The sequence below is a fragment of the Phascolarctos cinereus genome, unplaced genomic scaffold (genome assembly GCF_003287225.1).
Source record: "Phascolarctos cinereus isolate Bilbo 61053 unplaced genomic scaffold, phaCin_HiC Scaffold_2;HRSCAF=192, whole genome shotgun sequence".
NCBI classification, from domain to species: Eukaryota; Metazoa; Chordata; class Mammalia; order Diprotodontia; family Phascolarctidae; genus Phascolarctos; species Phascolarctos cinereus.
In genome coordinates, this window is record NW_027555625.1 from 150082707 (window position 1) to 150110595 (window position 27889).

General features: G+C 36.7%; 1 protein-coding gene across 2 annotated transcripts in view; it reads left to right on the plus strand.

Moving 5' to 3' along the window:
- Positions 1-17: 17 nt before the first annotated feature.
- Positions 18-27889, plus strand: part of ZC3H6 (zinc finger CCCH-type containing 6) — a 78741-nt gene continuing 50869 nt past the window's right edge. The window contains exons 1-3 of one of the 2 annotated variants that reach the window (XM_020987519.2): positions 18-797; positions 1180-1234; positions 25467-25650. In XM_020987519.2, coding sequence (XP_020843178.1) covers positions 782-797; positions 1180-1234; positions 25467-25650 — 255 coding nt within the window. In that variant the 5' untranslated portion in view covers positions 18-781. The remainder of the gene's footprint in view (positions 798-1179; positions 1235-25466; positions 25651-27889) is intronic. The other variant, XM_020987514.2, reaches the window with a different exon arrangement.

Below are 27889 nucleotides of genomic sequence, written 5' to 3' on the forward strand. Positions count from 1 at the left end.
GTGTGTGTGTATGTGTGTGTGTGTGTGTGTGCGCGCGCGCGTGTGTACATGCATGTGTGCCTGCGCAGCGGAGGAGCGGAGGCGCCAGAGCGAGGGCCGCGCGCGGAAGAATTCTGTCTCACCTCCCCCCACCCCCATCCCTCCTCCCTGAGTCCGGGGGAAAAGGCATTTCGGCCGGCGCCGTCGCCATTTTGTCGAGCTGCCTGTCTCGGGCGCCGCCATGTTGGTGAGAAGAAATCACCGCCACGGCCACTATCCAAATCCCCGTGTTCCTCCACGCCACCCGCTCGCTCCCAAGCCTCGGCCAGCAGCGGCGGATAGAGACTAAAGCAGCAGCGCCAGCAGCGCCCGGCAGCGAGGGGGGCCATTGCCCTGTGTTTGCAGTTAGAGCCCCATCTTTCTGCTGTGATTGTTAATAGACTGGAAAAGTCTCTGTGTCTCTCTGTGTCGCTCACTAAGTAACCGTGAGTTTTTACCAATTCATCATCTCTCACCACCGAGTCCCAGCGGCGGCCGAGAGCAGGTGGTGATCACCGAGTCCAAGTGTGTGTGTCTCTCTCTGTCAGGCAGCAGCAGCAGCAGGGCGTGTGCGCGCTAGGGTCTCTGGTCGGTGGCCACAGGGCAGTGTCCTCCTCGCCACCTCCTGCTGCTCATCCCTCCACCACCACCTCCACCATCACCACCTCCTCCACCACCTCCTCCACCAGCCTCATGGCCTTTGAGAGCCTTTTCTCCAAACCCCCCAACCCCGTTCTTGACAAAAACATGACAGACTCTGAACATGCAGGGGACGAAAGGTCGAGTAACCCTAATTCTTCTCTCTCTCTTTCTTTCTTTCTCTCCCTCTCTCTCTCTCTTTCTGTCCGATAATAATAATAATGTGTCTGTGGTTCAATAATAATAGTCCTCATCCTCATGTGCCTAGTACTGGAATGTTTGCTGCGTTTTCTTCAGCCTGTGTTGGGTGGGGGTGGGGGAGGGGTGGGGGAAGTAGTTGGAGGGTGAGGGGGTAAACAAACAGAAAAATCACCTTCATCTTCGGTGTGTAAAATGGGGGTGGTTTTGGACTGGTGTGGGGAGGGGAGCTGGGAACGATTGCAGTTACATTTTGCATGATTTAAACATTTTTTTGTTTTGTTCCATCAATTCCATTACATGCACTCCTTCCCCCCCCTTAAGCCTTCAAGATAATTCCACCGTCATTGCAAACTTCGTTTGGTGGTACTAGAGAAAGGTTTGTTTCAGATTTTTTCCTCCCTACCTCTCAACTAGGTTTCGTGTTCTATATTTAACCTGATGGTTTTCTCATCGGATTTGCAGCCTTCTGATTTCACGAGATCATTTTTATGCAGATTAGGATCTGACTGACGTTTTGCTTTGCCACCCCACCCCCCCACCCCCCAGTCCCCACACGCACACCCAGTCATCATTTCCCTGGTTAGATGACAAGCACTTTTGTGTGTCTCCCTCTTCTGAGCACTCTTTTTCTTACATGAAGCGATTGCAGCTTTCAATTCCCTCCTCCGTTAGCTGTGGCCCTGCCCTAAAGCTTAAAAAAAGAAAAGGCCTCAAAAGTTAAATGATTCGATGCTCAATTTCAAATGTTTTATACCATTTAATATTTAATGGTTTTTACATATTATGGCATCAGGACTCCTCCAAAAGTACACTAAAGTTTTGCTTTTAGGAAGTTTTAAATCACCATCACCACCAACAACAAAAATTTCCATAGTGTTAAGTTTTCTATTAAAACCTGGTTGAGACTAGCAAGCCTGCATAGTTAGCAAACCCAGGGAACACTGCAAAATGATAAGGCCGTAGCACTTTTCTTCCAAAATCTCAAAGTTAGCCGTTCATGGATTATGAATTTATTTTTGGCTTCTTTGATTTTGAGAATGTTTCACTTTTAACATTTCCCTCAAAGTAAGTTACTCTTAAGTACTATTTTATAAGTTTTCAAGTGTGCAGACTTTAGTTGTAATAAAATCCTAACATTTAGATAAAATGGCAGCGCAGTTTAGTTACTTCTGAAAAATTTAGGTGTTGCAGTGACATTACAGCAAAATCTCATATGTAATTGTGATTTATAACAGTCATTTCGAAATCCAAAATAAGAAAATTATTCTGCACTAAATAGAAGCAGTTGAAAGCACCCGTATACACCCTTATACACCTCGGAACCCTAGCTTCAGTTTCTAGCTACCCCTAGAATGCTTCTAACATATTTGTAAGTTGCCAAAGTTTAACAACTTGCTACAATCATAATCAAAGCAGAAATAATAAACTAGTTTGCAAAATTTGTATTTAAATATTTGATTATCTTGAAAAAGGACTGAGTTGTATCAACAACTTTTTTTCATCTAATAAGTGTAAATGCACAAATCCCCAAAAGTCAATTCAATAAAATGAAAGCAGTGGCCTCCCTCTCCACCTAAAAAAAGAAAAACACTCTTAACCAAAGGCTAAAATCTTGAATACATGAGTTTTTTTCATATCTTTTTGCTGGGGGTGTTAGGAATTTGCTTTTAATTAAAGGCCTCTTGACAATTGCAAAACAAGTATGTTGGTATTTAAAATAAAAATCTAATGTGGTTAGATAGTAAACTCCAATAACAATCCCAAGGGAAATTTACAAAGTTAAATTTCTATCTTTATAAACTAGTTCTAGAAATAATATTTTAGATCAAAATAGATTAGGTAACTAATGTCTAAGGAAGAATTCTCCACAGACATTTATCTTGTTTAGACAGATTAGGTTTCATTCTTTAGTCAGAAAGAATCCATTACTTAAGTAAAGTTATAATATCAAACTTTAACAACGTAGACTCCAGACTAAAGATTTCTAGAGCTATATTGAGAAATTTGTATTTGGACACCAAAATATTGAATTTGCTGCCTTTATTCCCAAACCATGATGGTAAAAAGTCAGTGGAAATGGAAAAGGTATAAGAACTGTGGCAGTTGGAATTTAGCAAAGAAATTCTGGATTATTTTTTCAAATATTCTGTAAAGAAATCTTTAGTTGTCAATTACCAGTGGTGTAAAGATTTTTTAATAACATTTTTATCTTAGAGCACTGAAATGTAAGTTCAGTGAATGAATAAATTCTCTTTACCATTTTTTAAGTCAGTGTCTAAAACATGCTGTATTTTAAAAAAATAAATTGTTGTGATTACTGTATAAAAACGTCATTCTAAATACAAATAGAAAAATTTTTAAGTGCAAAAGTTTACTTTTATTTTAAACCAAATATGTTTCATTTTAGCTTAAAATCTTTTGTTGGAAGGATTATCTCTTTAAAGATAGTAATTTTTCAGATGAAGTAAGCACAAGGAATTTCAGTTTTAAAAGGTTTTTAATGATATTTGTTTGAAATGTTTTATCTTATTTTTATTTTATTTTATTTTTTTGGTGATCAATTAGGGTTAAGTGACTTGCTCAGAGTCACAGCTGGTGAGTCTGAGGCTGGATTTGAACTCAGGATCTCCTGACTCCAGGGCCAGTGCTCTTATCTACTGTACCACCTAGCTGCCCTCTTATTTTTATTTTGATGTTTTTTTGTTTTCATATTGTATTCACTTCCAAATATATTTCCCTCTCTTCTTCCCAATAAGCCATCTGTTGTAACAAAGATTTTTTTAAAAAAGGGAAGATAAAGCAATTCAGGAAAACTAACACATTGAGTATGTCTGACAGTGTAAGCCATATTCTACCTCCTTAGTTCCCCACTTGTGTGATGAAAAGTTATAGGTCTGTTTTCTCTTGAGCCAAACTTGTTCATTATGATTGCATAGCTTTCAGTTTCATTTTTTCCCCAGTGATATTTCCATAATATAAATGTGATGCACATTTTACTATAAATCTGATAGGTATACCTTATATACTTGTGAAATGTAATATATTTGAAAATGATATGAAACCTAGAGGAATAGGTAACAGTGGTTGTTAGAATCCTTAAAGAGATCTTAACAAGCTGTGACATTTGGGCTAAATCTAATAAGATGAAATTTGATAGGGATTGAAATAAAGTCTTAGATCTAAAAATTTTACTTCCCAAAAATAAGATCAGTTAGATAGCAATTTATCTGAAAAAGATCTGGAAGTTTTAGTGGAATGCCAGGTCCATATGAGTCCACAGTATGGTATAGTAGCTAAAAAAAAAAAAAGCTAATGATGTCTTGGAGCTGTGTAGAGAGGCAGAATGGTAATGAACAATCAAGCATTTATTAAGCACCTTCTATGTGCCAGACAGTACTGGGAGCTGGGAATATAAAAAGAATGATGTAGTCTCAGTCTTGAAGAAGCTACATTCCATCAGGAAAGACAACATATAAGTCTAACTAAATACATATAATTAGAGAGAACACTAATTAGAAAAGTCTTCTTGCTGACGATACTTGAGCTTTATCTTGAAGAAAGAAAAGGATTCTGTGGTAGAGTTAGGTAAACACCAATCATTTCTGGCATGGAGATGAGAAATAAGAGTACTATAGATATGAAACAAAGAAAAGACTAGTTGGGCTGGACCCCTAGAGTGAGTGAAGGAGAGTGAGGTATAATGAAGAGGCAGTAGTGAGACACTAAAGTTTATTGAGTATGATAGGGACATAGATAGGTGTTTTAAAAAAAAAACTATTTGATTTCTGTATAGAAAATGGACTTGGGAGGGGGGAGTCCAGGTAACTTAATTAGAGAACTCCCTAATAGCTCACTACTGTAGTAGCCTAGGCAAGCAAGCGTGATGAGAGCCTGCGCCGAAGTGGTAGCTGATCAAGAAGGGGGCCGCTGCAAAAGATGTGTGGAGGTAGAAACAACAATATAATGAACTGATTTTATATGTGTGGTGAGGAAAAGAGGAGTCAAGAATAATATTGAGGAGACTGAAATAACGGGACTTTTGACAGAAATAAGGACTTTGGGAAGAGGGGCAGGTTTTGGAGGAAAGATAATGAGTTCTCTTTTGGATATGTCAAATCTGAGATGACCTGCTGTACTTTGTTCTGGAGTAATCTGTCTAGTTCTGGGCACTGCAGTTTGGGAAGGGCATAGATAAGCTTGAGAGTGTCCAGAAAAGGGTGCCAAGAATAGAGAAGGGATGGTTGGCTGAAGGTATTGGGGATTTTTAGGCTGGAAAAGAGAAAAGGGGTGAGAAGTAAAGGGTGGATATAATCTCCATCTTCAAGTATTTGAAAGATTATCATGGCAGAGGAATTAGGTTTGTGTTTTTGACACCAGGGAGCAATAAGTAGAATTTGCAAAGAGGGGGCAGTTAGGTGGCAGAGTAGATAGAGCCCTGGAGTCAGGAGGTCCTGAATTCAAATACAGCCTCAGACTCTTGATACTTAGTAGCTGTGTGACCCAGGACAAGTCACTTAGCCCTGACCACCTCAACCAAAAAAGAAATAATAATAATTTGCAAAGAGGCAGATTTTTGGCCTGATCTCAGGAAAAGCTTCCTAAGAGAAAAACTGACTGATCACTTGTCAAGTTGGTTGTGATGGGGATTATTTTCTGGCTGTGGGTTGAGCTGAATGGCTGCTGAAGTCTCTTCCAATCCTGAAATTCTCTAATTCTTTGGTGACTTAGTGAATTAACTAAATGTAAGATTTAAGGCATTATAATTTTTAAAAGGCTCCATAAATTTGTGTTTTTGTAGGATGTTAAAACAAATAGTAGAGGAGTCTTTCAGTATGGAGGGTGGTAGGAAAGAGTTTCTAAAATTCTTAACTTTTCCCATCACTCATTATAAAACTTTGAGAGATGTCAAGGGGATTGATGTTACCTGCCAGTGAAATTTAGATCATAGAGTATTAAACATATTTCATCTTTATCATTTTCTCTTTCTCTCTTCCATTTAAGCTTATCTCAGCTGAGTTATTAGCCTAATTAAAGCGATTGACAGGAAGGTGTGCATTACTGTAGGTTGTTTGTAACCATCAGAAAGAGAATCGTTAGTTCAAATGAATTTCAAAATGGTTGAATTTAAAGGAAGATGTTTTTGGCCTTTGCCTCTTCTAGCAGCTACCCTCAGCACCAGTAAAGTCATCCAGGGAACAGAATACATGAGATGGTTCTTGTTTTGTAGCATTCATTCATTCATTTTCATTCATTCAATAAACATTTTTAAGTATCATTCTAGGGCAAATCCTGGCCTCTAAAGTGAATCTGAACACAAGGTTGAGTAAAATTTTTCATATATGTGGGAGGGGTTGCAATAATAGCAGTTTATAGTTATATAAGATGTTATAGTTTGCTAAACACTTCATATAGATTTATCATTTGAGCTTTATAACAGCTCTGTGAATGAGGGGGTGCTCAATATGATTCCCTTTTATAAAAGAAGAAATTCTCCTATTTGATGCCAAATGAAAATTTATTAACACTTTAAGTTGAAGTTTTACTCTTGTTTCTAAAACTTACTAAGTCTTAGAAACAAGTTACTAAGTAATTCTCTCCTGGGTTTAGGGTTCTGTATTTGTGTTTAGTTTTGAAATAGCAGCATAATGCCCCCTTTCTCAAACTAATTTAATTGTGGAACATTTTGGAGTTTCAATCTAATGACAAAACATGCTAGTATAAAAGCATGGGATAACTCTGGGGTTCAGCAGGGTCCTGAAAATTTAGACCATAATAGAAGTTAGGCCTATTTTTTGTACCAAAACAACTACTCTCCTCCATAGTCAGAGTGAACTCAGCTCCCTATTGCATGGTTACTTAGATTTCTTTGCTTATCTAGTTACAAATATATTTTTTCCATTTATTCCAAGTTTAGCCTTTTGTAATCTGCAAAATTTCACGTGTGAGAAACAGGAGCTTCCTAGGTACTATATAAATTTGAACTAGCTTAATAAGAGAATTCACGAAATAAATTGACATAAGAAACATACCTACACTTCTTTTAGTTCTTTCTGAGCAGTGGCCATAGATTTGAAATTTTACAACAGCTGGTTGACCAAAAAATGATATTAAATCACTTATGCAAGTTATTTGGGTTCAAAGAATTGCTTTATAACACCTCCAATCTTAGAAACAAATTGAGAGATATATGTGCAGTAACACATTTGAGAAGTACACAAGATTCTTTTTTAGGTTTTGGCCTTTATTTTAGTGTATAAGTTGGAAAAGGTAGCAAGGTATTTTTGCCTGTCATATCAATAAGTGGATCATGGAGAGACCTAAGGTCATATGACCTTAACCGTATCAAGTTCTCTATGCCTGGTATGGAAATTAAATTAGGTGCATAAGTTTGGCAAATTATGTAGTAAGTATTGGTTTCCCACAGCTTACTAAGAAGTCTCTCTATTTAAGATCTTATTAGTGTTATTACAATACATTCTAGTTTACATTAAAGAATGTAAAGCCCATCTGCTTTGCAATGTTACCTTTTTAATATATATTATGTTTAACACCAAAATTGTGTTGTTTTAATTTTTCATTTATAGGTAGCCTTTTAAAAAATACTTGACCCACATTATCTCTTTCCTTTAATATGAGTCAGCCTTTAAATGGGTCATCCTATATGAAATCTTCTTTAAACTAGACTTAACTTAGACCAGTAGGGACACAGAGCATTCTATTATCCATTAATTAGATTAGCTTCACTCTTGGTAAATTACAGAGCATCAGGTTTAAGCTAAATGAAAGCAAAAACTTCTTAGCAACGAATGCTCTGTCACTGGAGGTTTTGAAGCAGAGGCAATCTAGGTGATCACATTAAGGATGTTGTAGAGAGTATTGCCTAGTTAAGGGCTGGTCAAAAGAGCCTCTGAGGCCCCTTGTTCCAAGATTCTGTGACTTTTCTGGGGATAGCATGGGCACACCTAATGGCAGCATCCCTCAGCAGAATATTCCTATGCCTCTGTTTTATGAAGCAGTTAGATTGTACAATGGATAGAGCCCTGGACCTGGAGTCAAGAAGTACTGAGTTCAGATATGTCCTCAGACATTTAATAGCCAAGTGACCGTGGGCAAGTCACTTAACCTGTCTCTGCCTGAGTTTCTTCATCTGAAAAAATAGAGACAATAATTGCATCTCTCAAGTTGTTATGATGAAGCTAAAATGAGATAGCATATGTAAAGTGTTTTGCAAACTTTAAAGCACTATACAAACGCTAGCTATCGGCTGTCATCATTGTTTTCATTCCTTGTGTCCAGACATGTGTTGGAGCCAGCTCAAACCAGAAAACCAATTATTAAATTTTTAGTTTGAGCATTTATACCTCAGAAATGGAAATCCCTACAAATCAGGGCTTGCTTTATTGTCTAGACTTGAGAAAGTATTACTCATGCAGATTTAACTTTAAAAGTGTTTGTATATCACACACGCAGAACCCATTTTTTAACAGCACATCCCTATATTGCTCTATAAGTGTGGCTTGAGCTTGGCAGGAGTATAGTAGAAGGCTCAGGGAATGAAATCATCACTGGACTGGAGAACTGATAACTGTACGCTAATAAGAATAATGATAACCAGCATTTATATAAGGCTTTAAGGTTTGTAATACTTCTCATCTATTAACTAATTTGAGCTTCACAATGCCCCTGTGTTCCAAGTCTGTGAAACTCAATGAGAGGAGAGATCAATGTGGCATATATGTTCACTGGAAACTTTCATGGAAAATTTAGAACCTGAATGCATTTTGCCATCAGGCCAAATGAAATATTGCTGGGCACCATAGTTCAGGAAGGACGTTGGTAAGGTGGAAAGCATATGGAAGAGAGCAACACAAAATGTAAAGGACCTGAACTCTATACCACATGAGAATTGATTAAAGAAATTGGCAGGAGAGAGTTCTTAAAGGAAACATAATAAATGTCTTCAAGTATTAAAAGGGTGCCATGTGGGGAAAGGGAAGAGAATAAGCATTTATGTAGCACCTGCTATGTGCCAGGAACTGTATTAAGTCAGTGCTTTACAAATATTTTTTCATTTGATCTTCACAGCAACCCTGGGAACGCCCCATTTTTTATAGTCAAGGAAACTGAGGGAAACAGAGGTTAAGTGATTTTCCCAGAAAGTGTCTGAGGCTAGATTTGAAGTCAGGTCTTCCTGATTTCAGATCTAGTACTCTATCCACTGTACCAACGAAGCTGCCTTATTGTGGAATAGGAAGGGAAGAATGAGCTATAATAGGTGGAAGTTTCAATGAGGCAAATTTAGGCTTAATATCAACAAAAGACCTTCACAATTACAGCTACCCCAAAATGTTATGGTCTGCTGTAGAATATAGTGGGGACCTGAAGTCTTAAAGCAAAAGCTGGATGACAACTTATGGAATATATTGTGGAGAATTTTTAGGAGGAATATGGGTTGGGCTGCATAGCCTTTAAGGCCCCTTCCAGCACTATAGATATAAAGGGTGCAGGGGTGGAAGAGACCTTGAGGAATGAGAGACTTTTATAATTGAAAGAGACCTTAGAGATTATTTAATTAAATCGCTTCATTTTATGAATAAAAAACCAAGTAGTACCAGAGACTGACCAGCTTAGAGCTTGTTTTCAAAAAGCTGGAACTAGAACTCTAGTCTTTCTGATTATGGGTGTGTTCTTTTTCTTGCATCATGTTTTACCTATTTTGGACCCATCAGTCCCTGCCCCCAATGTAGTAGTATTATAGTTAATTTGTTGTCTTATCAAGTTGGAAAATTTATAGACACAGTGCCCTTTGTGGATCCTATTAATGGATCAAAAATGGGATCTTTTCACCATGACCTATTATTCAGTCACTTAACCAAGAGGTATTTTGGAGGCATCACTTGAGTGCTTTAAACTATTAAGTGTTTTTCTATACTAGCAACTCAACTTTGGTTTCATATTCTGACCTTGCAGAATTTTTTCCCTCAAGAGATTTTACTCTTAAATTTTGGTTTTTTTGTTGTGTTTGTAGCATGTTTTATGTGTGTGTCTGTAGTGAACCAAAAGTAAGAAACTTAGTATAAAGAAAAGTAAGAGGATTTTAATTCAATATACATCTGAGCCAGTAAGAAGTCAAGCATAGATTTGGCAATCTCTTCTATTGATCTTAACATATCTTGAATATAAAAATTGTCAAATTACTCAGTTTTGTAATGTCTATCCAAATTATATTGTTATTACGTCTGAAAGTTGCACGATGAATTTGTTTTTGGATTGCATAAATATCATTCTTAAAGTCAAACATAAAGGTTTATGACAGGGGTTCTTAATCTAGACTTTTTTTTCTATACTTGCATTTCAGCATATTTGACTTGCTTTGTAATCATATATATTTTATTTTATGAATTTAAAAACATTCTGAGAAGGGGTCCATAGGCTTTTACCAGACTACCAAAGGAGTCTGTGACACAAAATAGGTTAAGAACCCCTGGTTTAGGGCTTTACCCTCCCCACAACATCCCTAGCTTTCCAGAATATCGTAGTTATACCTCATTTTTTGGAAGACTGCTATGCTTTTCTAGTTAGTTTCAAAAAATGGGGTGCTCTCTAGGATCAGCCTTCAAATTGCCTGGTTTCTATTATCATTTGTCTGCCAATCTCAGATAACTTTCAGCTGGGAAAGTCATGGGAGAGGGACTGAATAAAAGAAGTTTCTCTTTCAAAAAAACTTTGCTCCTGGACTTGGAACCTTTACCTACTTTCTTTTCTCATGTATCAGTATTTCTTTTGCCCACCTGTTCATTTCAAATGAAATTTTTGCTAAAGTGTAATATGACTTGGGAGTAAAAACTGTGTGCAAGTTCAGGTCAAAAGTACAGCCTTTCTCACATCATTCAATTTTAGCTTAGCATTCATTAGTTTAAAATATTAAAGTCTCTTCTAGGGACTCTCTATCCTCATTCTTTTCTCTGGTCACTTCCTTTTTCCATGGGCAGACCTCAATCTTATTAGAAATTTTTGTTCTTGCTTTTCTTTTCTTTTCTATTTCTACTCCCATGCCTAAGCTTACTTCTTTGTCTTCTAGTTTTCTACACACCTTTTTCCTGTCTGAGCCTTAGCTCTACCTTCTTTCTTTTGGAGGCAAAACTATCCTGGCAGGCACCTGCTTTGTTAATTTGCCTGGTAGCATTTGTAAATCTCTAACTAGTTTTTTTTCGCCATAGTGGGTACTCATAAGCTTTCTGTGTATTTCCCAATTTGAGTTGACCATCCTCATTATCACAACATCCTGAGTTCCATTTCCTGGGTTGCTTTTCCTTTTTGTCTTCCCCTACTATTGGGAAGCTAGTGAGCTATTTTCTCAGTATCTCTTTTCCCAATCAACTTGCTCTGTTTTAATTAGCTTTTTTCCCCCCTAACCCAGTGTTTTACTAAAAACAAAACAAAAAACCACCACCAACAACAAAAGCCCTTCAAACTGCTCAAATGATGCTGAAAGGTGAAGTTATTTTTGACTCAGTCTGGAGGTATCCCTTCTGCCATGTAGTGGTAAGCACATTCCCTTCTCAGGAATTTAAGTAGCTGAAATATTCACTATCACAATCCCACTGAATATCAACACCCATTGTTATTTGTCATTATAATTCCTTTATAGAGTTTCCTTCAAACATTAAAAAAAATTTACAACCCCTATTTACATTTTATCCCATCCACTTGGAGAAAGGTGGCACAGTCTCTAAATGTAATAGCTTTTCAGTGCCCTCTCATGCCTCTGGCAGAAGCAACTCTGCAGCTGCTGTGTCTTGATATACCAGTCTAGACTGGTGTGCATTACCATTTCAAAAATAATTGTGTCCTGCTACTCTTGCTACTGTGCTAAACTATTTATGAGTTAAAGATAGGGTATCTAGGAGAGTAGTGAGAGAAAGAGGGAGAGGTGAAGGAATAAAGAAAAGCCATATAAGAAATAAAATAGTATTCAGAGACCAGAAAGGCATACAAAAGTTTTAAAATTACCCTAGTCTTTTGAAGTTTTAATGGTTTTTAAGTTTTAGGGGAAAGCCATATAAAGTTTTCTTTATATTTTCATTTGTACAAGAGATAACTAAAACTTATCATCTCAGTAGTCCTGTAACATTAAAATCTATAAATTAGGAAGTGAAGGTCAGTATGGTTAGTGGATTGATTCCTGTAGTTCAAGACAAAAGACCTAGTCTGAGACCTGGTTTCCCTGACTTAAGCAGTCATGCAACCTGAAGCAAATTACTTAACCTCTTTGAACCTCAGTGAGCTCATTGTCAAAACAAATAATAATATTTGTACTACAAAGCTGACAAATGTAAAAATGTATGTGAAAGCATATTGTAACAGCATATAAGTTTCAATGAATGGTTGTTGAGAGAAATTCTGTATGTATGTATTCTGTCAACATAAATCTTAAAATGTCAGGAATTAATATGTGTTTGAAAAGACACTGGAATCTGTTCTCTTTGTCTTCATATGTGGCCTAAATTTATTGTCATAGACCAGAGTTTTAGGATTAGCAGTAGAAGAGGCTTAGATAGATTAGCTATAAACAAAAAAAAAATTATCTTTTTTGCAAAGGTATATATTATTGTTGATTTGGAAATATCTTTACTTTGGGGGAGTGGATTGTTGCCCTTAAAAGCATTTGAAAAAACATGATTTCTTAAAACATAGAAACAAGAGAACAAGTTATTTAAAAATTTAAAATTTTTATTAATGCTTTTTGTCTTTATATCATAGTCATTTCAAAACTGGCTTTCCCTCCAGATTATACTCTTCCTTTTGACAAAGAAAAACAGTTAAGACATCCAATACAGTGACCACATCCAAAAATGAATATGATATTCTGTCCCAGTCGTCCTATTTCCCTATCTTGAACAGGAAAGTAGATCTAAGAAAATGAAGTTTAAGAGTTAAAATTTTTAAAGGAATTATTAAAAATTTATTTATTTTTAGTTTTCAACATTTACTTCCATAAGATTTTGAGTTCTAAATTTTCTCCCCAAGAGGGCATGCAATCTAATATAGGCTCTATATATATTCATATTAAATATGTTTTCACCTTAGTCATGTTGTAAAGAAGAATTTGAACCAATGGGAGGAATCACAAGAAAGAAGAAATAAAGCAAAAAAAAGAGAGAGAAGGAGCTAATAGTATGTTTTGATCCGTACTCAGAGTCCATAGTTATTTTTCTGGATGTGGACAGCATTTTCCATCATGAGAAAAGGAATTTGTACTGCAAGCATTATTTTGTTCTATCCCTGCTAATGATTTATACTTTAAAATTTTTCACTTTAAGTATGTCTGTCAAAATTAAGCAATGGCAGGATAGGAGTACAATTCTGTTAAGTGTCAATCTCTATTTTAAATAACATTTTACATCTTAGCTGTGGATAGGCAAATAGATTTGCATTAGGAACCATGAATCACCAGTTAAATGATGAACTCACAAGGCTAGACCTAGGTGTTAGGTTTATCATCAGGTACCTTCAGAAATACCTATAAACAATGACAAAATCCAGGTACAATATAACTACTACCAAATAACCCAAAATAGTCAACAAATATTAGATACTATGTGAAGCACTGGGGATATAAAGGAAGGCAAAAATACAGTCCTTCCCCTCAGTGATTACCCATTGTGATAGTGCAAAAACACGGAGATGGGAGATGCAGTATTGTGTATGAAGTTCAGGTATGATAGTGGAGCTATTCTGCAGAACATGTTTGCTATTTTTTCCAGCCTATTTCTTGACTTTGAACTATATGTTAAAGTTGTGTTCTGTTCACTTGGAGGTGGGGAGGCACTGTGCCAACCCTCAGGCTTTTTCAAGTTGCTCTTTTCAGAGCTAATTCTGGGGAGTCTACAAGTTTTCAGTGTTTCCAAGATAGTGTTATCCTGGGAGAGGTGTGGTCACTGCTCTCCTGGTCTGTGCTGTGGTCTTTACCCAGGAAGGGTCACTACTCCCCAGAGCCACAACACTAGCATTCCCCTTGACCCTAAGATTGTGAACAGATCCCCTGTTCTGCCCTAACACTCCACTCTGCATAGGAACTGCAACCAGCACCCCTACTCCTTGTGACCACAAGTTCTTTTCTCTACCCTGGAACTGCTTGTGGACAATAGAGTTGTCAATCAGTACCAGCTATACCCAGTGCCAGTGTTGTAATCTCTTTCTGACCAGTTATCTTACCCATTTACTGTCTCTAGGCTGAGAGCTCCCAAAATTGCTGCTGCTGGGGCCACAATAGCAGCTGCTACACATATATGCTCCTGGACAGGTCTCTACCCCTTTGTCACAGACCTCTCTTGCATACTTGCTACATTTTCTTGGACCTAGAAAATATCTTATTTTGACCTTTTGTTGGCTCTGCCACTCCAAAATTTGATTTGAGGTGTTATTTTAAAGTTGTTTGGAGAGGAATGTTGAGAGAGTTCAGCTGGGTTAGTGCTTCTAATCTACCATACTCAACAATAATACTTTTTAATTTGAATCATTTAGATGTCTATTTGAATTTTTTCTTAATGTGAATGAATCTAACATAATTTAACTTCTCTTGATGACTTAGTGTCACCATTCTGAACACTGATTGTTATAATAATAGGTTACTTAATCTCTAGGCCTGTTACCTGATCTGAGAAAAGGACACAATAGTACTTTTACCTATCTTACAGAATTTATAGAATCTTAGTTTTAGGGCTGGAAAATGTATCTTAAAAGGACATCTGTTCCAAATTCCTTGTTTTTACTTATGAGCAAATTGAGATCCAAAGAGGTAGAGGAACTTACCCAAGGTTATTTAGATAGTTATTTAGATAGGATAGAATGCCCAAGGTTTATTTAGATAGTAGGAATCAGAATAAGGGACTTATGTCCCTTGACTAAAAATTCAGTGTTCTTTTTTTTACTGTACAGGATTACAGAAAAGTGATTGTAAATAAAATGCATTTATAGATGAATCGTTCAGCCCGCTTAAGAATGAGAGGGATCAGTAAATCTGGGACTAAAGCATAACATTTTTCCCTTTCTTATTTATTCCTACAGTATAGGGTCCTGGGACCCTTGGGAAGAAATTACTGTTCCCTTTTAGGATTTGTGATAAGAAAGGAGAGGAAATGTTGATGTAATCTTATATTCACTTTAGATTTTAGGAGAACAAAATTCGGGGTGGGGGGAGTATCAGAAAAAAAGGATAAATAAGATCACATAGACTAAAATTTTGTAGCAAAAATCAGCCTTGGAAAATGGGAAGTTTTAATGGATGAAATTCTGGTGACACAAAAAGAAAAAATTCAAATGAGCAGGTAGTGGAGAATACTTTTTCTGGTAAGGGTTGGATTTAGATGGCTGCTGAGATCTCTTCCAGCTCTTAAATTCTGTGATTCTGATTCTGTAAAAAGAATTGTTATTTTACTAGATCTAGTGTATATACATAGGTAACCATTCTCGATAAACTTAGATTTTTAAAATGCATGTACAGGAAACAGAGCAAAGTCAGGGAACAGGGGAAAAAATTTTAAAATATATGATAAAATCCTAGAAGAATGGTTTTAAAAGAGCCAAAGCTTAGAATGAACTGAAACTAAGGAAAGCTATGAATAACAAAAAGACAAGAGTAGGGTTGGGATTTTTGTTTATTTTAAGGTAAGAATCAAAAAAGAGGTGGAACTATTGCTCAGGATGGATGGAATGATGATAAAAGACAAAGGAGAGAAGACAAAGTAGCTTAACTCTTCCCTTCTGTTTTCTCTGTTAAAAAAAATTATCCTTGTACTCAAAAGTTCAGAACAAAAATAGCAAACAGGATTTTGAAACCTAAGATAAGTAGTGAACTAGTTAAAGGGCACCTAGCTGCCTTTAATGGGTTTGTTAAAATGAAGTATTTTAGGTAAAATACTTTGTTAATTTTAAAGTGCTATAGAAATGTAAACTATTATTGTTGCTGTTATAAAGTGACCAAGCCCATATGAATTACATCCTAGGATACCAAAAGAATTGGTGGCTATAATGGATGAACAGAGATTTTTGAAAGGTTGTGGGAAACAAGAGAAGTGCTGTAGGAGTGCAAATGGGCAGATGTTCTGATTTTTTCAAAAAGATGAAGACAGTAGGATCTGAAAACTATAGGCAAGGAAACTAGATTTCATTTTCTGGCAAAATTTCTAGAATGTATTATTAAAGAGATGGTTAGTGAACATCTTGAAAGGAAGTGGCAGTGAGCCAACATTAATTCAAGAACAGGTCATTTTATTCCTCCCTGTTTTTTAAACAGAGTTATAAAACTAGTAGAGAATTGCTATAAATGTGGTTTATCTAGAATTTAGCAAGGCATTTAACAAAGTCTCATGCTGTTCTTAAGGACAAGATAAAAAAGGGTTAGAAAATAGTATAGATAGGTAGATTTGCAACTGATTGAATAGTTGAACCCAGAAAGAAGTCATTGATGGTTGGATGTCTGTCTGCCTTCAGAATCTATGTTTGGCCTTATTTAATAATTTTACCAGGAACTAGGATAAAGCTTAGATATCAAGTGTATAAGATTTGCGATGATTTGAAGCTAAGGAATAACATATTGATGGTAGAGTCTGAATCCAAAAAGTTATCAACAGTCTAGACTATTGGGCCAAATAAATTAAGATAAAATTTGTACTTTGGTTCAAAAAATCTATCCAAAATATACAAAATGAGGAGGAATGGCAAGACAATAGATTATCTGAAAAGGGCCTAGGCGTTTTTTGTTTTATTGGACTTAAAAATTCAGTATGAATCAGCCTAGTTTTATGGCAAGAAAGTAATGCCGATCTTATGTTTCATTAATAGCAGAGGTTATAGTACTGTTGTGCTTTGTGCAGGTCAGTCTAGAGTATTAAACTTAGCTCTGGGAACTATTTTTTAGAAAGGACATTGACCAACTACAGGTTTTATGGAGGAGAGTTACTAGCCTGATGAAGTTTATGAAGATTGTTTGAAAGAAGTGAGGACTTTTAGCATGTTGAAGAGAAGGCCTAGGGAGATGTTATCATTTTTAGGTAGTTGCTTGGGTCCAGTGGTCAGGACTAGTAGCAATGGTTAGAAGCTGCAAAGAAATAATTCAGACTTAATGTAAGGAAAAGTGTTCTTATGAGATGGGGAGAAAATTTGGAACTCACAATCTTATGGAAGTGACTGTTGAAAACTAAAAATAAATTTTAAAAAAAGAAAGAAAAGTGTTCTAGTCTAGGACTAGAAGAGTGAAAATTCCATTGTAGGATAATCCTACCCCAGTATTAGTTGAAGGAGCTAGAGATGTTTAGCCTGGAGAAGACTTGGGTGGAGGAAAACATAAGTAATAGTTTTTTGTTTTTTTGTTTTTCAAGTATTTCAACATCTGTCATATACAAGAAGGATTAGCCTTTTCTGTTTGGCTACGAAGAACAGAACTAGGAACACTGGGGAGAAGTTGCTGAGGGGCAGATATATACTTGACATAAGTAAAAACTTTACCATTCCAGCTGTCAGAAAGAGGAATCGGCTGCTTCTGAATGTAATGCAGTCTTCCTTACTGAACAACATGACAAAAATTTGGGAGGGAATGATGTAGAAGGCATTCTTTTTCAGTTACAGGTTGAACTAGATGGTCTCTGAGGGGCTTTCCAACTCTTTGGTTTGGTGGTTTTAACAGTTTCTCATCTTTTGGAAACAGAATTTAAGGTTGTTAAAAACTCTTTTATGGTTAGGTGGCACATTTGATAGAGCACCAGGTCTGAAGTCAGGAAGACGTATCTTACTAGCTTACACTTATTAGCTGTGTAACTGGGCAAGTCACTTAACCCTGTTTGCTTCAGTTCCTCATCCATAAGATGAACTGGAGAAGGAGATGGAAAACTACTCCAATAGCTTTGCCAAGAAAACTCCGAATGGGGTCATGAAGAGTTGAACATGATTGAAAAGATTGAACAGCAACAAAGTATGAATATGTAAGCTTTGAGGGAGAAGACTCTTGAAAGTAAAACATGAGAATTTTAATGTACATAGACTTTGTGGCAACTGTTTTGACTTCCCACAGCCTTTTTAACTTCCTGAGTTTTGCCTGTATTCTCAGTACGTGTGATTGCTACATAGCCTCATTTTCTGTAGGTTGTTAATGTATCTGATTTGTTCATGTCTGCATATAGGAACACTGAGGTGTGGTCTGGATCTGCGATTTCATTGGCAAATGGAATTCCTAGTGAAGAAAGCAGTGCAGATCTAGACCTCTTCTTTAATTCATAGTCTTAGAGACTTGCCTAGGGTGCTGGGAAATTAAATACCTTGCTTAGGGTCACACAACCATTATAAGAACAAACTTGAACACCTGTAGTTGAAGTCTTCGTGACTCTAAGGCCACCTTGCTACTTTTTCTGTTACTGTATCTTTTCTGTACTTTCTATATACAGGATATATCACAAGACTTCGTGTAGTTTTATGCTTTAATAGATTTTGAAATACCCTGTACATTATAAATTGTTAATTTAGCATAGGATGGATTTGATTCAAATAATTTTCACAACAAATCAGTTTAATTCTTTTTCTTATAAAGAGTATATCCTAGTTGTTTGATGTACCATAGAAGTAGGTAGTATATGTTTCATCCAGTTTATAGATGCAGTAGAGGCAGATGGTAATGTACAACCGTTGCTCAGGACAGAGGTTAAGTCTAAATAGATAGATCCTGGAATCATCTGCATAGAGATAATTTAACCCATGGCAACTTATGAGCTCACCAAATGAGAGTATAGAGGGAAAAGAGAAAAAGGCCCAGGACACAGCCTTGAGGAACTCACATTCAATGGGTGTGACCTGGATTAAGATCTAGAAAAGAAGTTTGAAAAGAAGCAGTCAGACAGGTAGAAGAACCAAGAAAGCAGTGTCATGAAAATCTAGAGAGAGAATATCTAAGAGGTTGATTGACAGTATAGAAGGTTGTAGAGAGGTCAATAAGGATGAAGATTAAGAAAAAGCCATTGGATTTGGCAATCAAGAGATCCCTGTTAACTTTGGAAAGAGCAGTTCAGTTGAATAAGGTAGTCAGAAGCTGGAGAGATTAGAAGCAAATAAGACAAGTGGAGGCAACTAGTGTAAGACGACTTTCCCAAGGTATTTAAATAAATTCAGAAGGAGAGAGACAGAAGACAACTAGTGAGCATGATCAAGTGAAGCTTTATCTTTCTTTTTTTGAAATGGAGGAGATGTGGGAGTGTTTGTAGGCAGCAGGGGGAAGGGAAAGGAATAAGCATTTATATAGCACCCACTATATGCCAGGCACTGTGCTAAGTGCTTTACAAATATTATCTCACTTGATCCTTATAATAATCCTGTGAGGTAAGTGCTATTTACCCTATTTGATAGATGATGAAAATGAGGCAAATTGAGGTTAAGTGACTTGCCCAGGGTCACATAGCTGACAAGTGTCTGAGGCTGGATTAAACTCAGGTCTTCCTAACTCTAGGTCCAGTGCTCTATCCACTGAGCCTCGTTGCCTTACCAAGAAGGGAAGGATCTGAGACACAGGGGAAAGAAAAGAGGGATAATAGTGGGGGCAATCTGCCAGATTATCTGGGAGGGGATAGGAGTAAGAATACAGGTATAGGGTCTTGCCTTGGTAAGAAAAAGATCTATTTCTTCATGCAAGACAAGGGTGAAGGAAGAGATCCTTGATGGGATGAAGAGATGATGATGGGAGATGAGGAGAGAAAAGAGAGTACCTTTTCATTAAATAGTTTGAATTTTTTTTTTGGTGAAATATGAGATGAGGTCCTTAGTTGAGAAGGTAGAAGAAAAAAGTTCTGTAGAAGGTTTGAGGGGGGATGAAAAGGTTTGGAATAGCTTCAGTGAGTGGGATGGCACCTTCATTAGTAAGTTGTAAAAAGGTTTGCCTTGTTGCAGTGAGCACCAGTTAAGATTACCTAACATATATTCACAATGGACTCAATCTTCATGGCTTTGTGATTTTCTTTAGCTATATTCAGCAGTATGTGAATAGCAGTGAAGGAGGTGGTTGATAGGAGTAATCCAAAAACAAAAAACACAGAGAGACACATTTTATATTTGAAACAAAATAATAAAAATTCAAAATAACACATACTTGTAAAAGGTGACAGGTACAAGGCACCAACAAAGGAGGTTGACACTTACTTGTGGCTCTACTCCTGAAATAATCCTACAACATTTTCATATAACCAGAAAAATGTTTTAAATCAATCAGAGTACTAAAAATTTGGAAAAATGCTAGAGAAACAGATGCCATAACAATGGTGATGTATTCATCACTTCCAACCACTTCCTTCATGGATTATTGAAGTTGCCTTCTAATTGAAAACCCTGCCTCAAATCTCTTCCCTTTCTTGAATTCATCTTCCATTCAGCTGACAAGGAGATTTTTCTAAAGTGTAGGTGTTGCAGTGTCAACCTCCCACCCCCTCTAGTGAGTTACAGTGCTCTCTATCGCCACCAAGATCAAATATAAACTCCTCTGGCATGTGAGGCTGTTCACAACCTGGCTCCTTCCTGCCTTTCCAGTCTTCCTGTATTTTACTCCCCACCAAACACTCTGCAGTGTAGCTTCAGTGGCCTCTTAAGATGACTTCTTAAGGTCCCTTTCCAGCCCTAAAACTATGATCCTATAAATTCTGTAAGACAAGCAGAAGTACTTTTTTTCGGATGAGGAAACAGTTTCAGAGAGATTGTGACCTATTATAATAATTAATCTTCAGAATAGTGACCCTGCATCATGGAGATTAAAAAGAAAAATTTCAGAGAGACATCTAAAATGATTGAAATAAAAGTATTATAAAGCAGCAAATAAGAAGAATAATAGATTCAACTTATATAGTATAGTACTTTGCTGCTTATAAAATGCTTTTCAAATACACAGATATCTCAAAAATAAAACTGTACAGTTTTGATTTGTTGTTGAAGTGGCTAAGAAGCTTAGGCTATATTGTAAATTTATTCATACTTCCAAAAATTTACTCAAAATGTGAATTTAAAAAGGATGATTTTTTTTTAAACCAGAGCTGTGCTATCTTTGGCATAGGGAGCTCCTGGGGAGGGTTTCCCTCCTCCATTCTAGATGGGGACCTGCTCTGCATCTTATAAGTCTAAGAGAGTTGCGTGGGGGCACTGACCATGGGCCACACAGTCAGCATATATCAGAGATGGGGACTTGAACCCAGGAATTCCTGACTTAGAGGCTGGCTTTCTATCTGCTCCATCACACTGCCTCTTTGATGGTTAAAAAATATAATCTTTAATGACAATTCCTAGGGTGCAAAATGATCTTTGTAATGTGCATATATGCCTATGTGTATGTTTGCTATCTATTTCACTGAATTTCTAGAAGACAAGATTTTTAATTCAATTCAAGACTGGGGTGTGCATTACAAAACACAGATTATTGCTATGTTCTTCAAAAGAATTCTAAAGTGAATATTTATATTTTATCTATAACTCTGAGTCTCAATTTGTTGGGCCATGAGACTGAATATATACTATCAAAAAAGATTTCTATCTCCTTTGCTGTTTCTTGATACATGTCATGCCCACCAACTATTCTGAGTTTTCCTTATTTTTTTCCTCCTATACAACTTCATTTGATTATCTCAAGAGTTCCCATGAGTTCAGTTATCATCTGTGCAGATGATACCCAGATGTATATATCCATACATAACTTTTGTCCTGAGCAATAGCCATACATCACTATCTGCCTTTAATTAAGTGTTTATTGTTTGTGATGATAGTAGTTATGAAATGTGTCAGATGTATTCAAGAGCAAGGTAGACTAGAAATTGAAAGCATCATATTGTCCAAAGAGTGGAAACTTTGTGATTTAAAAAAAAATTTGTATTGATGTTCTTTATATTACCATAGCCTTTCATTGACTCCCCTCACCCTCAGAGAACACTCCCTTCTAACAAAGAAGTACTATTAAGTAAAACAAATCAACAGTGGCCATGTCTGACAATATACAATTCATTCTGTAACTTTAGCCTGCCACCTCTCTCCCATGAGGAAGGCAGCAAATCGAAGAAAATGTAGATATCTTCTAGTCTGATCTCTTCATTTTATAACTAAGGAAGCTGAGTCCTTCAAAGGTTAAGTGTCTTACTGAAGAAAGCAGCATGATAGGTGCTCAATATTAAAAAACAATTATTCCAGAGGCAGCTAGGTTGTTCAGTGGATAGAGCACCGTCCCTGGAGTCAGGAAGACCTGAGTTCAAATTCAGCCTCAGACATATAACACTCACTAGCTGTGTGACCCTGGGCAGGTCATTTAACCCCATTGCCTAGCAAAAACAAAAACAAAACAAACAAAAAACCAGTTATTCCATTTTAGTAACACAGTTGAGTCTAGTACTTAACCTGATGCTGAGTCTAATATCCATTATATAGATATTCCCTAATACGGCTCCACTAAAAAAAATAAGCTGGAAGGTATGAATCCAAAACCAATTTTCATATTAAGTTATTGGTAATAAATAGACTAAGTAAAAAGGTAGGAGAAGATGAATATAATTTTTTAGAGAAAAATTTTCCAGAAAGCAGAGAGGATTTACTGAATTTATAATGTAGGATACAGATAGATTATACAAGATTTTCAGCCTGGAAAATGGTGACAGCATCTGTTGGTGAAATGCAACATTGTAGCCTTAAATTTACTTAATCCTTTCCCCTAAGAAAGCATAACTTGTTTCTCAGACTGGTGAGTCAGCCACCTAAACGGCAAAGAAATTCCAATTCTGTGGCCAAAACAATAATTTGGAAATTGAGAGGACCCAAGATAAGAAAGTTCTACAAAATTTAAAAGGTCAATAGAAGTAATACTGAAGAGGACTAGGACTTTTGGGGTGCTGCAAAGTCCCTAAGATCACGGTACCGGGCCCTGCTGAATGAATTCAACTCAAATCTTCTTCAGCCAGAGGAAAAGTTTATTAGTGATAAATCACATAGACCAGGTGACCACCGTAAAGAGGAGCGGGCATGAGAGGTTCTCAGCCTTGTGGGCCTGAGATTCTCAGCATCTGAATGAGGGCCAAGGTGGATCTTAAATACTAAAGTAACTTTGGGTGGCCAGAGAAGGGGGTTGGGAAAAGGGTCTAGGTAAGAATTCTAATTGGGGAGGTCTGAGAGATTGAATAGACAATGGCAATAGCTAATGGAGGGAACAGGAAGGCAGAAGTTTGAAAGGTATCTGCACAAAATCAAGGTGGGGCTAGGACTTTCAAAAGGAGATAAGGGGACTTAATAAGGAACAGTTTGAGACCAGAGAAGGCTTTTCTGGGGCCTATAGACAAAAGGGAGCCAGATTCTTTTAGGGTGCATCTGAATAAGATTAAAAGGTAAGGCTAAGGCTTTCAAAGGGAGAGGAAGGTCACCACTAAAACAATCACAGAATATTAGAATTCTGAGGTATTTTGGAGACTACCTAGTCTACTCCCTTCATTTTACATATAGGGAAACAAGAGAGACTAAGTGACTTATCCAGGGTCATATGGCTAGTAATTAAGTAATACAGCTGGGTCTCAAACCCTGGTAGTTGTCATTTTTTAAAAATAAAATTTTATTGGTGTAGTTTGTTTTTACATCACCTGTATTTTCCATCATTTCCTTCCTACTTCCTCCCTTACAAGGGTGAAAAAGAGGGGAGAGAAGTTGAGCAAAACTAACCAGTACATTGAAAAAGTCTGACATCATTTCAATGTTCCAGACCCATGATCCCCCAGCAAAGAAGTAAGGGAAGTACCACCTCATGTCTGTTTTGGGAGTCTAGTTTGATCATTATAATTTCTCAGCATTCTGTTTAGGTTGTTTTGTATTGTTTTCCTGGTTTTGTCTACCTCACTTTGTAGCAATTTATATATGTCTTACCAGGTTTCTTGTAATTGTTATTTCTTACAGTGTAGTAATATTCCACTGCATTTGTGCACTATAACTTTTTTAGTCATTCCCTAGTTGACAGAACCATAGTTTTTAAATTCCCAACCCTAGTGTTCTTACACTGAATAATTCCTCCTCAGCATTATCTGTAGTGGAGAGAGTACTTACTAGACTTGAAGTTAGAAATCTCTGGTCTTAAATACTGCCTCAGATTCTTACTACTTAATCTCTCAGCCTTAGTTTTCTCATGTGTTAAATGGGGTTGATAATAGAACCTACCATATAGGGTTATTATGAAAAACAAGTGAGATCTTGTTACATAAATGTTATAGAAAGCATTTTGCAAACCTTAAAATGCTATTTAAATGTCAGCTATCATTATTATTATTATTATCCATTATAATCATAAAAGGCACGGCCACTGTTCTTTTCAGATGCGTTCAAGTCAGTCCATTTGGGAATTTGTTTTTGTGAAATAAAATTTTATTTTTAAATTATTAAATTAAATTATTAATTTAAATTATTTAATTGTATCATAGAAATCAGTGAGAAAAATATAATTTATTTTGCCCCCAACTTTGAAATAAACCTATTTCATAAAGTTAGAGGTGCAAGCATTTTGCAGTAGTTGTAATTTCAAGTTATATTAAATGTATAGCCTCTGTTGAGCTCTTTCTCACACTATAAATACACACACACACACACACACACACACACACACACACTCTAGATATTTTGGCCTACGTATAGCAAAAGTAACATTTCCATTTTTACATAATACAATTTTGTTTTGCTACCAATATTTTGTTGTTATGCCAACTTGTTCTTCTGTATCCCATTTGCTTACTTAGATTTTAAATGTTCTTACTGCTAATATTTTGCCCCATCTATTTAGATGCAAATATTGATTTTAAAAATCATAATTTGCATTGAAAAACTAAAAGTAATGAACTAAAACACTTAGAAACATGAAATTACTAGAATTACAATTTTAGTTTTAATATTCTTGACAGAGCTCAACTTTAAAAATTAATTAGTATCTTTTATAGTCTGAGTGTTAATGTTTTTATGCATTTAAATTTAATTATTAAAATAGACTATACTAATATATTGTTTTTCACTTTAAACAATTCATTTAATCTACCTTCATTTTAATATGACGAGGTTTGAAGTTATTTCGTATTTATGACTGGTTCTTTAAGATATTCATCTACTATGGTTCCATTTTTTGAAGTAGTTTAGCATTTTATAACTGCATATCTTTGAAATAACTTTGTTTTTAAAATGTGTGGGAGAATGAGAAATACAATTTAAAATTTTAGTACAGGCTTTCTACAAAAAACATATCTGGAGATGCAGCCTGTCCTAGTGGATAGAGAACCAGCCTTGGAGTCAAGGAGACCTGGGTTCAAGTTGCACCTCTGACACATACTGGCTCTGTGATCCAGGGAGTCACTCAGCTTCTCAGTGCCCCAGGCAACTTCTAAGATTATGAACTACATACAACTGCAGAGCAAGGACTGATATACCTTGGTAGATGAGGTTCTTCTCTAAGAGGGCATTATGCTAATGAGATTACAGGTCTGGACCATTCCCACACCCTCCAGAAAAGATAAAGAAAATATGTCTAATGTGTTTAGTTTCTGAATTGACATTTAAACATTCATTTTTTGCCTATTCTCCTATAGAGAAGATGGTGAATTAGAAGATGGCGAAATAGATGATGCTGGATTTGAGGAAACACAAGAGCAACCAGAAACAAAAGGAAATGACAAACAGAAAAGTGAGAGAGCCCACAGAAAATCAAGAAAGAAACGCAAGAAAGAAAAAGAAAAGAAAAAATCAAAAAGGAGAAGACGTGAGAAACACAAGGTTAGAAGTTAACTTTTTAATAATTGTAAATGTTAATCAACTTGCCCAGGGTCACACAACTAAAAGTGCCTGAGGCCAGATTGAAACTCGAGTAGTCCTGATTCTGTTCCAGTGCTCTATCCACTGAACTACCTAGATAACCTCATAGTACAAGATGATGATGATGATGATGATAGCAATAACAACAGCAACTAATATTTATATAGTGCTTACTGTCCCAGGCCTGGAGTCAGAAAGACTCATCTTCATGCATTCATATCTGGCATCAGACACTTTTAGTTGTATGACTATTAGCAAGTCACCTAGCTCTGTTTGCCTCAGTTTCCTCATCTGTAAAGTAAGCTGGTGAAGGAAATGGCAAACCACTCTAGTATCTTAGCCAAGAAAACCCAAAATGGGGTCACGAATAGTTGGACACAACTGAAAAATGACTGAACAACAGCAAATAGCAACCTCATTTGATTCTCACAACCACACTGGGAGGTAGGTGCTGTTATTATCCCCATTTTACAGATGAGGAAACTGAATCAAACAGAGGTTAAGTGACTAGTAAGCATGTGAGGCTAGATTTGAACTTGGGTCATCCTGTCTCCAAGCCCAGTGCTCTACACAATATACCATTTTGCTTCCAGGGTCTAGGGTAAGAAAGAGTAAGTAGGACTGAACAGCAGTTTGAAAAAGATCTAGTGGTTTTGGTGAGCTGCAAACTCAATATAAATCAACAGTGTAATGTGGCAGCCAAAAAAACTCATGTCATCTTGGGCTACATTAAGAGAAACATAGCTTTGAGGATAAAGAGGTAATAGTCCCTCTCAACTATGCACTTGTCCGACCACATCTAGCGTGTTGTGTTTAGTTCTGGGAACCACAGTTTAAGAAGGACATAGATAAGCTGGAAGTAATTGTCCAGAGAAGGGCAAGCAGTATGGTGAAAGGCCTTGAGTATGTTATTTAAAGTTTGATTAAAAGAATTGGGGATGGTTAGCCTGGAAAAAAAGAAGACTCAGGGGACATGATAGCTATGTATAAGTTTTTGAAGGATTGTTATGTGTAAGAGGTATTAGACTTGGTCTGTTTGGCTCCAAAGAACGCAACCAGGTGGAATAGATACAAGTTACAAAGAGGAAAATTTAGGCTCATTGTTAGAAAAAAATTCCTAACAATTAGAGCCATCCAAAAGTGGAATAGTGTGCTTCAAGAAGTGATGGATTCTCCTTCCATGGAAGTTTTCAAGCAAAGGATGGGTGACCACTTGTTGGGTATATTATATATAGGATCCCTTTGGGTATGATCAGGACTAGAAGGCCAGTTGCAACTAGAAGGTCCCTTCCAACTCTTAAATTTTGTAATTCTGTGGTCCACTACAAATTGTTTTCTAACTCCAACCAGACTCTCACTACAGCAGAGTAATCCTTTTAGGTCCTCCTACTTGATTCTGAATTCCAGGCCCCACAGAGGCTATTCCAGATTTTCTCTTCTCTCAAGTCTTTCATACTACTTGTTACCCCTCTGCACTCTAAATTGAGGACCTCCTCTCATAATTTATGGAGAAAAAGAGGACATTTGTAGCAAACTCTCTCTTCCCTCTTCTTTACTTAACTATTCCTTGGCATAATCCCTCATTTTTTCCCTCCTTTACTCCAGTCTCTGATAAAGAGGTGGACTTTCTCACCATGGCCAGCCCTTCATCACGAAGACCATTGTTGGCCCTTGATTTCATCATCTCCAGTAGATAGTACAGATTTTTCCCTCCACATTTATAATCCTTCCCTATTTATTGGTTCCATCCCTGCTGTCTTCAGACATGCCCAAATCAAAACATTCACTAGTTCTTATTAACTCCTCGACCTATTATCCTGTGTCTCTCTTCTCCTTTTCAACCAAACTTCTAGAAATAGCTGCTACACTAAGTACCTCACTTCCTTTCATTCACTTCTGTACCTTTTGCATTCTGGATTCTGACCTTATCAGTTAATTGAAATTGCTTTCTCTAAAGGTAACAGTTTATTTCTTAGTTTTCAGATACAATGGTCTTTTCCCAGTCTTCATCCTTCTTGAAATTTCTGTGGTATTTGATACTGTTGACCCCTTGTATTCTCAGGATTTTCCTGACACTGCTGTCTCTTGTTTCTCCTCCCACCTGACTGCTACTTCTAAATCCTCTTTGCTAGATCATCATCCATACTCCAGCCTGTTAACTTACTTTGTTCTTGGCCCTCTTCTTTTTTCTTTCTACACT